Source organism: Hylobates moloch, unplaced genomic scaffold, assembly GCF_009828535.3.
Source record: "Hylobates moloch isolate HMO894 unplaced genomic scaffold, HMol_V3 SCAFFOLD_3, whole genome shotgun sequence".
Classification (NCBI taxonomy): Eukaryota; Metazoa; Chordata; class Mammalia; order Primates; family Hylobatidae; genus Hylobates; species Hylobates moloch.
The window spans coordinates 41,152,943-41,167,808 of record NW_026652278.1 but is presented as its reverse complement, the minus strand read 5'-3'; the positions used below and the strand labels follow the sequence as shown (position 1 = coordinate 41,167,808).

The 14,866-nt window shown below is 39.9% G+C and overlaps 1 protein-coding gene across 6 annotated transcripts in view; it reads right to left on the bottom strand.

The window, feature by feature from the left end:
- The window catches only part of IDE (insulin degrading enzyme), a 121,013-nt gene that overhangs the window by 70,421 nt on the left and 35,726 nt on the right, over nt 1–14,866 (bottom strand). For all 6 annotated transcript variants that reach the window (XM_032136691.2, XM_032136698.2, XM_032136705.2 and 3 more), the window contains 2 exons: nt 12,476–12,683; nt 9,231–9,400 (listed from right to left, as the gene is read on the bottom strand). In XM_032136691.2, the coding sequence (XP_031992582.1) occupies nt 9,231–9,400; nt 12,476–12,683 (378 nt within the window). The remainder of the gene's footprint in view (nt 1–9,230; nt 9,401–12,475; nt 12,684–14,866) is intronic.

The window sequence follows — 14,866 nt, the reverse complement described above, 5'->3', positions numbered from 1 at the left end:
TCCTAACTCATGTTCTCCAAAAGAAACCAGGCTCACTCCTTGGTCTTTTCTTCATGTCATGGTTTTGGGGGTCAACCTAATTATTATCATGAAGAACATAGGCTTTGAGTTCAGACTGATTTGATAATTGAATTCCATAACCTATACAGATAGTTCCACTACCACCCTATCTCTCTCCTCTCTGTACTCCCTGCAAGACTAAAACATTAGTCAAATAAAATAAATATTAGTTCCTTTTCTTTTTCCCCTTGAATGGCTCTTCCTTCTGCTTAAGGAAATCTTATCTATACTTCAGGAGACGTGAAACTGCATCTCCGCTAAGATCCTGGAGAATTAAATTCTGGGCAACACTAAAACAGGCAAAATAGAATAGTGTTTAAAAGCTCCAAATCTGGGCACAGATCCTGACTCCAGCACTTAAAAGCTGAGGGACCCGAGGCAATTTAATTATCTTAAGTCTTAATCTACTCATATGTAAGATGGAAATAAGAGCATCTACCTACTGGGGTTACTGTGAGAATTATTAGAAATTAAATAATCCACGTAAAGTGCTTAGCATAGCACTCAATAAAAATTAGCAAGAAAAAGGAGGAAGAAAATGGAGAGATGATGATCCTGGAAAATCAAAACTAAAATTACACTCAATGAAATCCTGGGTTTGCCTTGCTTCCCCAACTAAACTTCCAGCACCTTGAGTGCAATGACACTGGTTACACTTCTTTGCATTTTCTAATGCACTTTACATGTAGGGGGACTAAAAAAATTACTTGTTAACTGAGAGAGAGAAAATTCGGGCTCATTTATATTTATAATCCTATGAAGTTGCAATAAGCATACTAGAGTAAATAGCAGCAGAGTCAGGCAGATCACTTGAGCTCAGGAGTTCGAGACCAGCCTGGGTAACATGGTGAAACCCTGTCTCTACTAAAAATACAAAAACTAGCCAGGTGTGATGGTACATGCCTTCAATCCCAGCTACTTCAGAGGCTGAGGTAGGAGAATCGTTTGAACCCAGGAGATGGAAGCTGCAGTGAGCCGAGATCATGCGACTGCACTCCAGCCTGAATGACAGAAGGAAACTCTGTCTCAAAGAAAGAAAAAAGAAAAGAAAGAAATTTTCTTTCTTTTCATTGGCTGGGCACAGTGGCTCACACCAAAATCCTGGCACTTTGGGAGGCCAAGGCAGGCAAATCACCTGAGGTCAGGAGTTCGAGACCAGCCTGGCCAACATGGTGAAACCCCCGTCTCCACTTTAAAAAAAAAAAAAATTAGCTGGGCATTGTGGTATGTGCCTATAATCCCAGCAACTTGGGTGGCTGAGACACGATAACCACTTAAACCTAGGAGGCAGAGGTTGCAGTGAGCCAAGATCATGCCATGTCACTCCAGCGTGGGCGAAAAGAGTAAGACTCAGTCAAAAAAAAAAAAAAAAAGTCACCCACACCTAAAATACAGCTCCACCCTCTATATTCTTGTCTTCTACTTTGCCTTTCATTCTACCTATACATGAAGGAGTACCTGTTTCGTTGCTCCCACCCACTCTCTGACCTCCTTCTTTTATTTCCCTCCCAGCTGACTAAACCCAGTTGCTCCCACAGTGTCGGTAGAGTTATGTTTGGAGAAACAGATCAGTAAGGAATAACCAGAACTAAGTTTTTCTTTTTACTATTCTAAACCTACTTGTAAACATTCAACTGCTCCTACTTTAATTCCATGGAGAGGCAAACAAAAAAACAAAATAGGGCAGAAAAATGGTTTCCAGTTTATCAGGAACTATGAAACTAAAGGCATATGTGAATAATGAGAAAAAGCCAAAGTGGATACCAACTGAATTCAATAAGATATTAAAAATATCGTTCATAAATTAGCCGGGCATGGTGGCGGGCATGTAATCCCAGCTACTTGGGAGGCTGAGGAAGAACTGCTTGAACCTGGGAGGTGGAGGTTGCGGTAAGCTGAGATTGTGCCACTGCACTCCAGCCTAGGTGACAGAGTGAGACTCTATCTCAAAAAAGAAAAAAAAAAAAAATATATATATATATATATGTATATAAAATGTATATCATTCAACATGATCAAGCGGGATTCATCTCAGGGATGCAAAGATGGTTCAACATAAACAAATCAGGCTGGGCACAGTAATCTCACGCCTGTAATCCCAGCACTTTGAGAGGCTGAGGCGGGTAGATCACCTGAGGTCAGAAGTTTGAGATCAGCCTGGCCAACATAGCAAAACCCCGTCTCTACTAAAAACACAAAAATTAACCAGACGTGGTGGTGGGTGCTGCAATCCCAGCTTCTTGAAAGGCTGAGGCAGGAGAATCGCTTGAACACAGAAGGTGGAGGTTGCAGTGAGCCGAGATGGCACCACTGTACTCCAGCCTGGGCGAAAGAGTGAGACTCATCTCAAACAAACAAACAAAAATATACACAAATATATACAAATCAATAAACATGATACATCACAGGGCCAGGTATAATGGCTCATGTCTGTAATCCCAGCACTTTGGGAGCCCGAGGTGGGTGGATCACTTGAGATCAGGAGTTCAAGACCAGCCTGGCCAACATGGCAAAACACAGTCTCTACTAAAAATACAAAAATTAGCCAGGCGTGTGCTTGTAATCCCAGCTACTGGGGAGGCTGAGGCAAGAGAATCACTCAAACCCGGGAGGCAGAGGTTGCAGTAAGCCGAGATTGCACCATTGCCCTCCAGCCTGGGCAACAGAGTGAGACTGTCTCAAAACAAAATAAAACAAAAACATGATACATCACAGTAACAGAATCAAGGACAAACACCATAAGCTGAAAAAGGCATTCGATAAAATTCAACATCCCTTCATGATAAACATTCTCAACACACTGGGTACGGAAGGAACATATGTCAAAACAAACTCAGAGCTAACATCATATGGAACAGCGAAAAAGTGAAAGCCTTTGCTCTAAGATCTGAAGAAGACAAGCATCCCCACTTTTACCACTTTATACAGCATACTACTGGAAGTCCTAGCCAGAGCCATTAGACAAGACATAAAGGGCATCCAAAATGGAAAGAAAGAAGTCAAACTGTCATTGTTCGTAGACAACATAATCTTATATTTAGAAAAACCTAAAGACTCTGCCAAAAACACCTGTTAGAACTGATAAATCAATTCAGTAAAGTTGCAGGATACAAAAGTCAGCATATCAAAATCAGTAGCATTTCTATATGCCAACAGTGAACAATCCGAAAAAAACAAACAAACAAAAAAAAAGAAAGATATCCCATTTATAATAGCTACAAAAAACAAACAACAAAAAAACCCTCTAATAACAAATTGAACCAAAAAAGTAAAAGATCTCAGGCTGGGTGCAGTGGCTCACACCTCTAATCCCAGAACTTTGGGAGGCCAAGGTGGGTGGATCACTCAAGCTCAGGAGTTTGGGACCAGCCTGGCCAACATGCGAAACCTCATCTCTACTAAAAACATAAAAATCAGCTGGGCATTGTGGTGCAAGCCTGTGATCCCATCTACTTGGGAGGCTGAGGCAGAATTACTTGAACCCAGGAGGTGGAGGTTGCAGTGAGCTGAGATGGTGCCACTGCACTCCAGCCTGGGAGAAAGAGCGGGACTCCATCTCAAAAAAGAAAAAAAAAAAAAGTAAAAGATCTTTACAATGAAAACTATAAAATACTAATGAGAGAAATTAAAGAGGGCATACACAAAAAGGAAAGATACCCTGTGTTCATGGACTGGAAGAACTAATATTGTTAAAATGTCCATACTATCCAAAGCTATCTACAGATTCAATGCAACCCCTATCAAAATACCAATGACATTCTTCACAGAAATAGAAAAAAAAAATCCCAAAATCTATATGGAATCAAGGCAAGGACTTTTTCAGAATCCTACTGTCCTTTCACAGCTACCAATCAGGTATTATACTATTAATATGATTTATTTAACATTATTATGAGCTTCACATGCACAATCTCAGTTAATATTGACATCAACCTGATGTGGAAAGGAACTGGGGCTTAGAGAAGTTAAGAGGCTGGGCACAATGGTTCATGCCTGTAACCCTAGCACTTTGGGAGGCTGAGGCAGGAGGACCACTTAAGCCTAGGAGTTTGAGACCAGCTTGGGCAACATAGGGAGACCCTATCTCTACAAAAGATTAAATAATTAGCTGAGTGTGGTAGTGTGTACGTGTAGTCTCAGCTACTTGGGAGGCTGGGGTAGGAGGATCATTTGAGCCCAGGAGGAGGAGGTTACAGAGTGCCAAGATTGCACCACTGAATTCCAGCCTGGGCAACACGGTGAAGCCCTGTCTCAAAAAAAAAAAAAAAAAAAAAAAAGGACAGGGTCTCACTATGTTGCCTAGACTGGTCTTGAACTTCTGGGTGCAAACCATCCTCCTGCCTCAGCCTCCTGAGAAGTTGCGATTACAGGTGTATACCACATCTAGCTTTTTGTGTCTCTTTTGAACAAGAATTTTAAATTTCAATGAGGTCAAGTTTATCTCTAAACCTATGGCTTATCTCTATCTTTATGGGTTTTTTCGTGTGTTTAAGAACATTTCTTCTATCTGAAGATAAAAAAAATTCTCATATATTTTCTTTTAAAAGTTGTAGCGAACCAGACTTAGTGGCACGTGCCTGTAGTCTATAGAAAGTCTACATAAAGTCCTAAGAAAGAACTATATTTTTTTCATTCATTTGTAATGTACCTCTGCCTTGTGTCAAGTTTCCATGTTTGTGGATGTTTCCAGGGCCTATAATCTGTTCTACTCATATCCTCATGCACCCGTTTCAATTCTACTACTGTAACAACTAGAACTTTATAATAAGTCTTGGTAACTGGTAGAAGTAGCTTTCCTTGTTCTTCAAAATTATCTTAGCTATTCCTGGCCTTATACTCTCTTATTAATTTTATAATGAGATTATAAAATTCCTCAAAAAAAACTTACAGGACTTTCAACTGGCACTGCATTGAATTTAGAGAAATTTGGGGCATATTTACATTTGTGTTAAATAGAGTTTAACCATCCATGTGCATGATATACCTCCCCATTTAGGCATTCTTTTATATCCATTACATATTTCTTGCAACTCTTTCATTGGATTTATTACTGAATATTTTACAGCTTTGTTAAATATTACAAATGAAATAATTTTTACCCCAGCATTTTCCTGTAATTGATTATTGATACAAGAACATGGCCAGGCACGGTGGCTCACGCCTGTAATCCCAACACTTTGGGCCAAGGTGGGTGGATCACGAGGCCAGGAGATCGAGACCATGTTGACTAACATGGTGAAACCCCGTCTCTACTAAAAATACAAAAAATTAGCTGGGCGTGGTGGCACGTGCCTGTAATCCCAACTACTTGGGAAGCTGAGACAGGGGAATTGTTTGAACCCGGGAGGCGGAGGTGGCAGTGAGCCAAGGTTGCGCCACTGCACTCCAGCCTGGGTGACAAAGCGAGACTCCGTCTCAAAAAACAAACAAACAAACAAAAACACGCAATTTTAGTGTGTTTCTCTTCTTTCTGGCAACCCTGCTGAATTATTTTTAATGACTGATCTGAAGATTTTCTTCAGTATTTTTTGGAGGCAATCCTATCATATGGAAATAAGGAAATAGGTTTTGTTGTGCTTCCTTTCCATCTCTTACAATCACATATTCCCCCTTGACTTATTGTAATGATTAATACCTGTAAGCATAGCCAAACAAAAACTGATAGTGGGCATCCTTATTTTTTCAATAGAAATCCTTTGAAACCTCCATTAATCATGATGTTTGACAACAGTTTTTAATCAGCTTAAAAGTTTTTTATTGTTGTGGTTTATTTTTGTTCATGGATGAGTGCTGTGTTTTATCCAATGCTCAGAGTCTATTGTCCATCACTTTGGACTACTAAAACTGTGGGTCAGGACCCATTATATTGTAATTAAATGCATTTAAAGTATTAGTAGACCAGAGTTTCTCTAGAAAAAAAAAAAAACAGAATATAATGGAAAGTGCCAGACTACATCCCATGATGTAAGATAGTGTTTGACAAAACTTTTGTTTCAGCTGCTTACACAAACACATATACATATTCTGAATTGCTAAATAAAATGTGCTTCTTACTATGAGTTGTATACAAAAAAGTTTGAAAGCCACTAATCTATACTATTTCTGAAGCTTGAAAAACGACTGTTAGGGACCAACATCTTACTGTAAAGTTGTCTTAAAACAGATAATACAATGTGTGGTTTTTATTCATTCAAAAGCACACACCTTTTTCTGGTATCATTATTTTAAATCAAAATCCCTTGATGAGACCAGGCATGATGGTTCATGCCTGTAATCCCAGCACTTTGGGAGGCTGAGGCGGGCAGATCACTTGAGGTCAGGAGTTCGAGACCAGCCTGGCTAACATGGTGAAACCCCATCTCTACTAAAAATACAAAAATTGGCTGGGCATGGTGGTGGGTGCCTGTAATCCCAGCTACTCAGAAGGCTGAGGCAGAAGAATCACTTAACTTGAGAGGCAGAGGTTGCAGTGAGCCAAGATCACCATACTGCACTCCAGCCTGGGCAACAGAGCAAGACTGTCTCAAAATAACAAAAACAAAACAAAACAAAAAATCCCCTGATGAACAAAGTGGCCCATATTCACAAAAACATCTGAGGCCAAAGCAATCTATATACATTAGCATGAATTTCTGACAAGGAACCTACTTCAAGGATCACTTTTGCAAAGTTTTAAATATGCATAATATCTGAGATGAGGGCATACAACTTTCATCAAATTTTCAAATGTACCTGTGACCTTAAAAATACATAGAACTTCTACTCTAAAAAATTCAATGTAAGTTTATAATTCTAAAATCAGAAGGTAACTTGACATTTTCATTACTTATATCACATTTTCTGTACTGTGTACCGAGTCTGGCTCACTTGTTTCTCAGCTGTTTATATTACCTTGTACTTTGCTAACTGCCTAGCTTTGTCAGGCTATAAAAAGAAACATGCCCTGAAACTTCATCCATATGGATATGCCATGCAATGTATCTCTTTGCCCATCATTCCTGAAACCCTTCTATAGAATATTTTAAGATTGTTCTTGTGGCCAGGCATGGTAGCTCATGACTGTAATCTCAGCACTTTGGGAGGCGGGGCGGGAAGAATACTTGAGGCCAGGAGTTCAAGACCAGCCTGGTCAACATAGTGAGACCCCACCTCTACAGGAAAAAAAAATGTTCCTTGTTTGTGACCAGAAGTAACATTACTCACCTTATTCACTGGATTTATTTCTGAAAAATGTGTAACTGCTTTCTGATTATGCTGATTATAATTGTCACCAGTAAAGCTATTTAAAAAAAGGCAACTCCCAGAGAGGAGCTCCAACATATTCTGCACAATAGCAGCACTGTTTGTGTAAGTATCTAATATATCAAAGGGACTACTTTAAAAAACAAATAATCGCCAGGCGCAGTGGCTCACACCTGTAATCCCAGCACTTTAGGAGGCCAAAGTGGGCGGATCACCTGAGGTCAGGATTTCGAGACTAGCCTGACCAACATGGAGAAATCCCGTCTCTACTAAAAGTACACAAATTAGCCGGGCATGGTGGCGGGTGCCTGTAATCCCAGCTACTCAGGAGGCTGAGGCAGGAGAATTGCTGGAACCTGGGAGGCAGAGGTTGCAGCGAGCTGAGAGCAGGCCACTGCACTCCAGCCTGAGTGACAAGAGCCAGACTCCGTCTCAAATAAATAAATAAATAAATAATAAATAAATAAATAAATAAATAAATGTTGGGTTTTTTTTTTGAGACAGGGTCTTACTATCACCCAGGCTGGAGTGCAGTGGCTCAATTGTGGCTCACTGCAGTTGACCTCACTGGCTCAAGCCATCCTCAGCCTCCCAGGTAGCTGGGATACAGGCACACACGACCATGCCTGGCTAATTATTTTATTTTCTTGTAGAGGTAGTGTCTCACTATGTTGCCCAGGCTGGTCTCAAACTCCTGAACTCAAGAAATCCTCCCATCTTGGTCTTCCAAAGTGTTGCAGTTAAAGGCATGAGCCACCATGCCTGGCCTGATATTTGTTTTTTAAAACTCACATGCCATTCTTGACATACCATGTATACTGATGTTCTCCACAAAAATCACTTTTCAAAAAATTCAGCATTATGTAGACATTCTAAGAACCACACTATTCATCTTGGCAATTATGTTAATATTGAGTGCCAAGTACTATGGTTCTAAAGAATATAATATCACTGCTTCAAAGTATAATTTTTGAAAACTCCTAATTCTGTAAAGCTATGCTAATTTCTCTGACTGCTGTTGGATAAATTAGCATGATATCCAAACTTAAAGAAAGTTGTCTTTATGGTTTTAAAAAGTTCCTGAAACTAATTTATAAAATAAGCATGTTCTCATAATAGAGAAGTGAATTTTTAAGCATAAATTTCTAAGTACATTAAAGAATATATTATCATTATTCTTATATACTTTTATAATACCCAAAACAGTACTTTAAAAGTATAGCAATCTGTTAACTATGATTACCTCTGGTGAGTAGGACTGGCAGGAATAGATAAAGAATAGACAGACTTTGTGTTTCTGCTTTTATTTTTATTCTAAATACTTTTGTACTGTTTAAATATTGTAAACAAGTGCTTTGTAATGAAAAATTGAAGAAAAAGGTACAATTATAAAGTCAAGAGTCTCCACATTTATCTTATTCTACTTCCTGTTATCCCCATTTCTTATCTCCCTCTAGGAGACTGTAGCACTTTAAGAGCAGGGATTTTGTGTGTCTTCTACAGTATCCTATCTCCCACAGAGCTAACCCCATAGCAGACGCTATGCATCTGATTAGCAGAAGTGGAGGCAATGAGGACAAGTGGATTCAACAATACTATAGTGAGCCTTTACAAAAAAAAGTACTTTGGAAGGTAGGCTTCAGAATAAAAGAATCTATTATCTTCTCCATATGGAATGCTGGTTAATATCTATTCACAACTCTAACTGCTCTGCTCCTTAAACATTTAGAACCCTATTTGAACAGGATGTAAGTAGAAATGTGGAATTTTGAAATCTATCCTGAATTGTAAAATATGCCACGAACTGTATATGCCATGGGTTATATACATAAATATATACATAAATATATTTTATATATACATAAAATATAATACTATGCAGTGGTCATGGGTTTAAATGAGGTCAAGGAAAGCAGCTGTTGACAAACCTGTCCCAAATTTACTGAAGGGGTGTTTAGGATTCCCTGTAGCTTTTTCCAGTTGAAAGAGTCTCCAGGCATCATTCATCACATTCTTCTCATGTTCGGAATCAACTGCATTCACCTCTCTGTCTTTGCAACTTTCATCGAACAAGGGGCACAGAAAAAACTGTGCAAACCTAAGGGTATGAAACATAATTAAAACTTGAAAGATGTCATTTTAAAAGAATAGCCTTTTAGAAAGATTTTTGTAACTTATTAGATAGGAAATGTAAATTTTGCAGAATCAGAAACCAAACTACCATTGCTACTAAGAAAAAAGGAATATAAAATAAGTGCTATGTAACAGAAGAGAAATCTAATATTGAACAGAGGTAAATGCAGAGGAGTTGATCTACCCCAGAGATGATAAATAGTGAAAATTAAAAAAAAAACACCAAAAAAGGCAGATTATGGACAACAACAGTCTATTTAAGATTTTTAATTTGGTACGTCTATAAAAACTTTGTTGTATGTGGCTAATGCTCCAAAAAAAAAAGAGAGAAAGAAAGAAAAAGGCAGGTCAAAGTTTTTAGGCCAATCTTAAATTTACAGTTTTAGGTGCAATTTCACTAAGACTCAGGCACCTTAGGACAAACAAGTGACCTACTTTTAACAAGCTCAATTAAAATATTTCTTTCTTCTTATGTAGAAAAACAAACTTGAATTAGTAGGAAAAAACATAATGCAGTGAAAAACCTGAGGTAATGACATAGTTTGACTAAGCCATGATTATGGGCTTTTATGAAATCATAAGAGAAACAGTCCATAAAATTTTAATAAGCAGTGATTCAATAAATAACATGGTATGTAACTTTAACATAAGTAACCAATATGCCTTTCTTGAGGCTATTCCTTAATAATAGTACCAAAGTTTAAGATACCTACAGCTAATAAATTAACACTTCTATATCAGGTTGAATTTAACTCATGATTCCTGTGGTAATTCTTAAGAAACTTTACAACCCATTTTATAGAATAAGACTTGATTCAGATGAAGCTAAGAGCAGAGGCTCTGAATAGGACTACTTTATTCAGTGGGCCTAAGGAACTCTTGGGTCTATAAACATCTCAGTTACTACCCCTCACAGTCCAGCTGTCACAGAAGCCCTTATCATTACTTGTTATTTACTTTAAGTGCATAAGTAAATATGATACTGTGCTAAGTACTTTACATATGCCACAAAGGGAAACTCTATCTACCTGGAGTCTATAATCAAAGATGTATGAAAACAGAGAATTTCTGGCCACATAACATCTTTTACCCACCTCAATACCTCCAGGCTGGGAAAAATGTCTAATAGCTACATACCAAAGCTGGATAGGCCCAGTTAAAGGGTCATGTTATGACACAGTATAATCAAGTTTTTTAAATGATCCTCTTATACAAGTGGATTTTTAGTTTGAGCCAAGAAACAGACATCCCCCATCATACAGAGATCTATTATATGAACATCTGCTGCAGCATTTGTAAAGCAAGAAATGAAATTCAGTGTATGATCCCAGGGAACTAATTAATGGAAGTCTTTTGGGAATACATATCAGAGATGATTACACCTCAAAGCTGCTGCCTAAAGACTGAAACATGAAATAGAATAAGCAAGAAACAGACTACTTTGACCCAGCACATATGGTAAACCCATGCCCTTGCCTTGATAACGTTTTTTCAAAAATATAATAACTATTATTAAAAGTAAGCAAATAAAGCTGACAGTGACTAAAACTGTCAAATTTCATTATAGATCCAAAAAGTTGCTAAATTACACCTTGGCATCACAGAAAACTATAAATATTCACCAAGGATAAACAAATAACTACTGCCTACCATAATGCTTTGGACTACCAGAGTGTAGTCCATTATTTGATTCAAATAATGAATCAAATCACTGATGTAACAAAAAAATTAGAAATTGTTAGCTGTATAAAAAATTGACCAAAAAAAAAAATGTTGACCAAGGCTGGGCGCAGTAGCTGATGCCTGTTATCCCAGCACTCTGGGAGGCCGAGGTGGGTGGATCAACTGAGGTCAGGAGTTCGAGACCAGTCTGACCAACATGGTGAAACCCCATCTCTACTAAAAATACAAAATTAGCCAGGTGTGGTGGCACATGCCTGTAATCCCAATTACTTGGGGGGCTGAGGCAGGAGAATTGCTAGAACCCGGGAGGTGAAGGTTGCAGTGAGCCAAGACTGCACCATTGCATTCCAGCCTGGGAAACAAGAGCGAAACTTCGTCTAAAAAAAAAAAAAATTGACCAAGAAATTAAATCGGCTTAATGGAGCTTGCTCCAGAAAACACTTTCAAAATATCCCCACGGTTGAAACAGCAGGTCAAAACGTTCTGTATCAGCTGGGCGCGGTGGCTCACGCTTGTAATCCCAGCACTTTGGGAGGCTGAGGCGGGCGGATCACCAGGTCAGGAGATCGAGACCACGGTGAAACCCCGTCTCTACTAAAAATACAAAAAAATTGGCCGGGCGTGGTGGTGGGTGCCTGTAGTCCCAGCTACTCGGAGAGGCTGAGGCAGGAGAATGGCGTGAACCCGGGAGGCGGAGCTTGCAGTGAGCCGAGATCGCGCCACTGCACTCCAGCCTGGGTGACAGAGCGAGACTCCATCTCAAAAAAATAAAACAAACAAACAAACAAAAAACGGGGGGGAAGGGGGGAGGGACAGCATTAGGAGATATACCTAATGCTAAATGACGAGTTAATGGGTGCAGCAAACCAACATGGCACATGGATACATATGTAACAAACCTGCACACTGTGCACATGTACCCTAAAACCTAAAGTATAATAATAAAACAAAAACAAAAACAAAAACGTTCTGTATCTATTAAGCATCCTTGAGAAGCAAGGAAATGAATGAGGAGAAAATATTTAAGGTTTAGCATTCTGGAAAAGAAGTATGTCTGAAAAGAGATCAATGACACTGTCACAGGTTAGTCCTTATCACATGCTTTATATGTAACACCAGTTAGAATGGAAAGGGCTGCTGAAAATTCTATACCTCAATAAAATATTTTGTAGGCCTGAAGGCTCATTTAAAATATGACATCACTCATTTTTTTCTTTTTCAGAAAACACGGGGAAAAAAACTGGTTAAAATACCTTTTGTTAAACTATGAAGCCATCTCTGTAGAAATAATAATTGTTGTTATTATTAATGTGATAAGTACACAAAGTTGGATAATTCATAGGGTATTCTGCATTACCTGTCTAGGGCACCTTCTAGGTGTTCATGAGAAACATCAAAATAGTAATTGGTATGCTCTCCACTAGTAAAGGCATTTGAACTTCCTGCATGCTCACTGAGAAACTGGCTGTATTCATTTTCTTTAGGGTATTTCTTTGTTCCCAAAAAAAGCATATGTTCACAAAAATGACTTAAGCCAGCAATATTTGGAGGATCCGACAATGAACCTGAAAGAGAAAACACGTATATAATAAATCATTGTCTTATGTTGAAAGCTAGTAAGTACAGATGATTTGTAGTTCTTGTTAGCATGACAACTCCAACTATATAATCAGAGAAAGTTAAGCACCAGCTACCTAAAATGGTATTATTTAGAAAGTAAATTAGTAGTCAGAAGACTGGTTTCTAGTGCCCACTCTTGACGCTAATTAGTTGGTAACCTCAGGCAGGTTACTTAATGTCTCTGAACATTCGTTTCCCCACATGCTGGAGAGGAAGAAAGAGCTGGATTCAGTTCTAAGAGCTAGAATTTTCTTTTTTTTAATTTATTTATTTATTTTTGAGACAGCGTCTTGCTCTGTCCCCCAGGCTGGAGTGCAGTGGCGTGATCTTGGCTTGCTGCAAGCTCCGCCTCCCAGGTTCACACCATTCTCCTGCCTCAGCCTCCGGAGTAGCTGGGACTACAGGTGCCCGCCACTGGCACCCAGCTAATTTTTTGTATTTTTAGTAGAGGTGAGGTTTCACCGTGTTAGCCAGGATGGTCTCGATCTCCTGACCTCGTGATCCGCCAGCCTCGGCCTCCCAAAGTGCTGGGATTACAGGCTTGAGCCACCACGCCCAGCAAGAGCTAGAATTTTCTTGTCATGATTTCATTGCAGGAGACTATACAGCACAGTGCTGACAGCATGCATTTGGGGGTTACCAGCTCTACTAGCTGTGAAACGGTAAGCACAATACTGTACCTATCTTGACTCAATCGCTTCAATATATACGCATCTTAGAGGGCTGTGTGAGTACAAATTAGATGACATATGCAAATCACTCTGGTAGTCTAAATAAAGCATTATGGTAGGCAGTAGTTATTTGTTCAATATTACCTTATTTCCTCAGTTCTAAAATGACACTGAGTTAAAAGCTTTTCAAAGAGGACAAAAAGAAACACTGTCCCACTAACTGTACACATACATAAAAAGCAACTCGGCCAGGCACAGTGGCCCACACCTGTAATCCCAGCACTTTGGGAGGACATGGTGGGCAGATCATCTGAGGTCAGGAGTTTGAGATCAGCCTGGCCTACATGGCAAAACCTCATCTCTAATAAAAATACAAAAATTAGCTGGGCATGGTGGCGGGTGCCTATAATCCCAGCTACTAGGGAGACTGAGGTAGGAAAATTGCTTGAACCTTGAAGGTGGGGGCTGCAGTGAGCAGAGATTGCGCCACTGCACTCCAGCCTGGGCAACAGAGTGATACTCTGTCTCAGAGAAAAAAAAAAAAAGAAGCAACCTGATTAAAGCAACATTAAATGTGTAAGAAATGTTCACATGGCAGGGCGTGGTGGCTCTCGCCTGTAATCCCAACACTTTGGGAGGTTGAGGCAGGTGGATCACCTGAGGTCAGGAGTTCGAGACCAGCCTGGCCAACGCCCCATCTCTACTAAAAATACACAAATTAGCTGGGCATGGTGGCGGACGCCTGTAATACCAGCTACTCAGGAGGCTGAGGCAGGAGAATCACTTGAACCTGGGAGGTGGAGGTTGCAGTCAGCCAAGATCACACCCATTGCACTCCAGCCCCGGCAACAACAGTGAAACTCCGTCTCAAAAAAAAAAAAAAAAAAAAAAGAAATGTGCACACAAGGCTGGGCGTGGTGGCTTACACCTGTAATCCCTGCACTTTGGGAGGCCGAGGCAGGCAGATCACCTGAGGTTGGGAGTTCAAGACCACCCTGACCAACATGGAGAAACCCCGTCTCTACTAAAAATACAAAATTAGGCGGGCATGGTGGCACATGCCTGTAATCCCAGCTACTCAGGAGACTGAGGTAGGAGAATTGCTTGAACCCGGGAAGTGGAGGTTGCAGTGAGCCGAGATGGCACCATTGCACTCCAGCCTGGACAACAAGAGCAAAATTCCTACTCAGAAAAAAAAAAAAGAAAAAAAGAAATGTGCACACAAGAACCTATGAAATATGGTATTAGGCCAGGCACGGTGGCTCACACCTATAATCCCAGCACTTTGGGAGGCTGAGGCGGGCAGATCACAAGGTCAAGAGATTGAGACCATCCCGGCCAACATGGTGAAACCCCATCTCTAATAAAAATACAAAAATTAGCTGGGCGGGGTGGCACACGGCTGTGGTCCCAGCTACTCAGGAGGCTGAGGCAGGTGAATTGCTTGAACCCAGGAG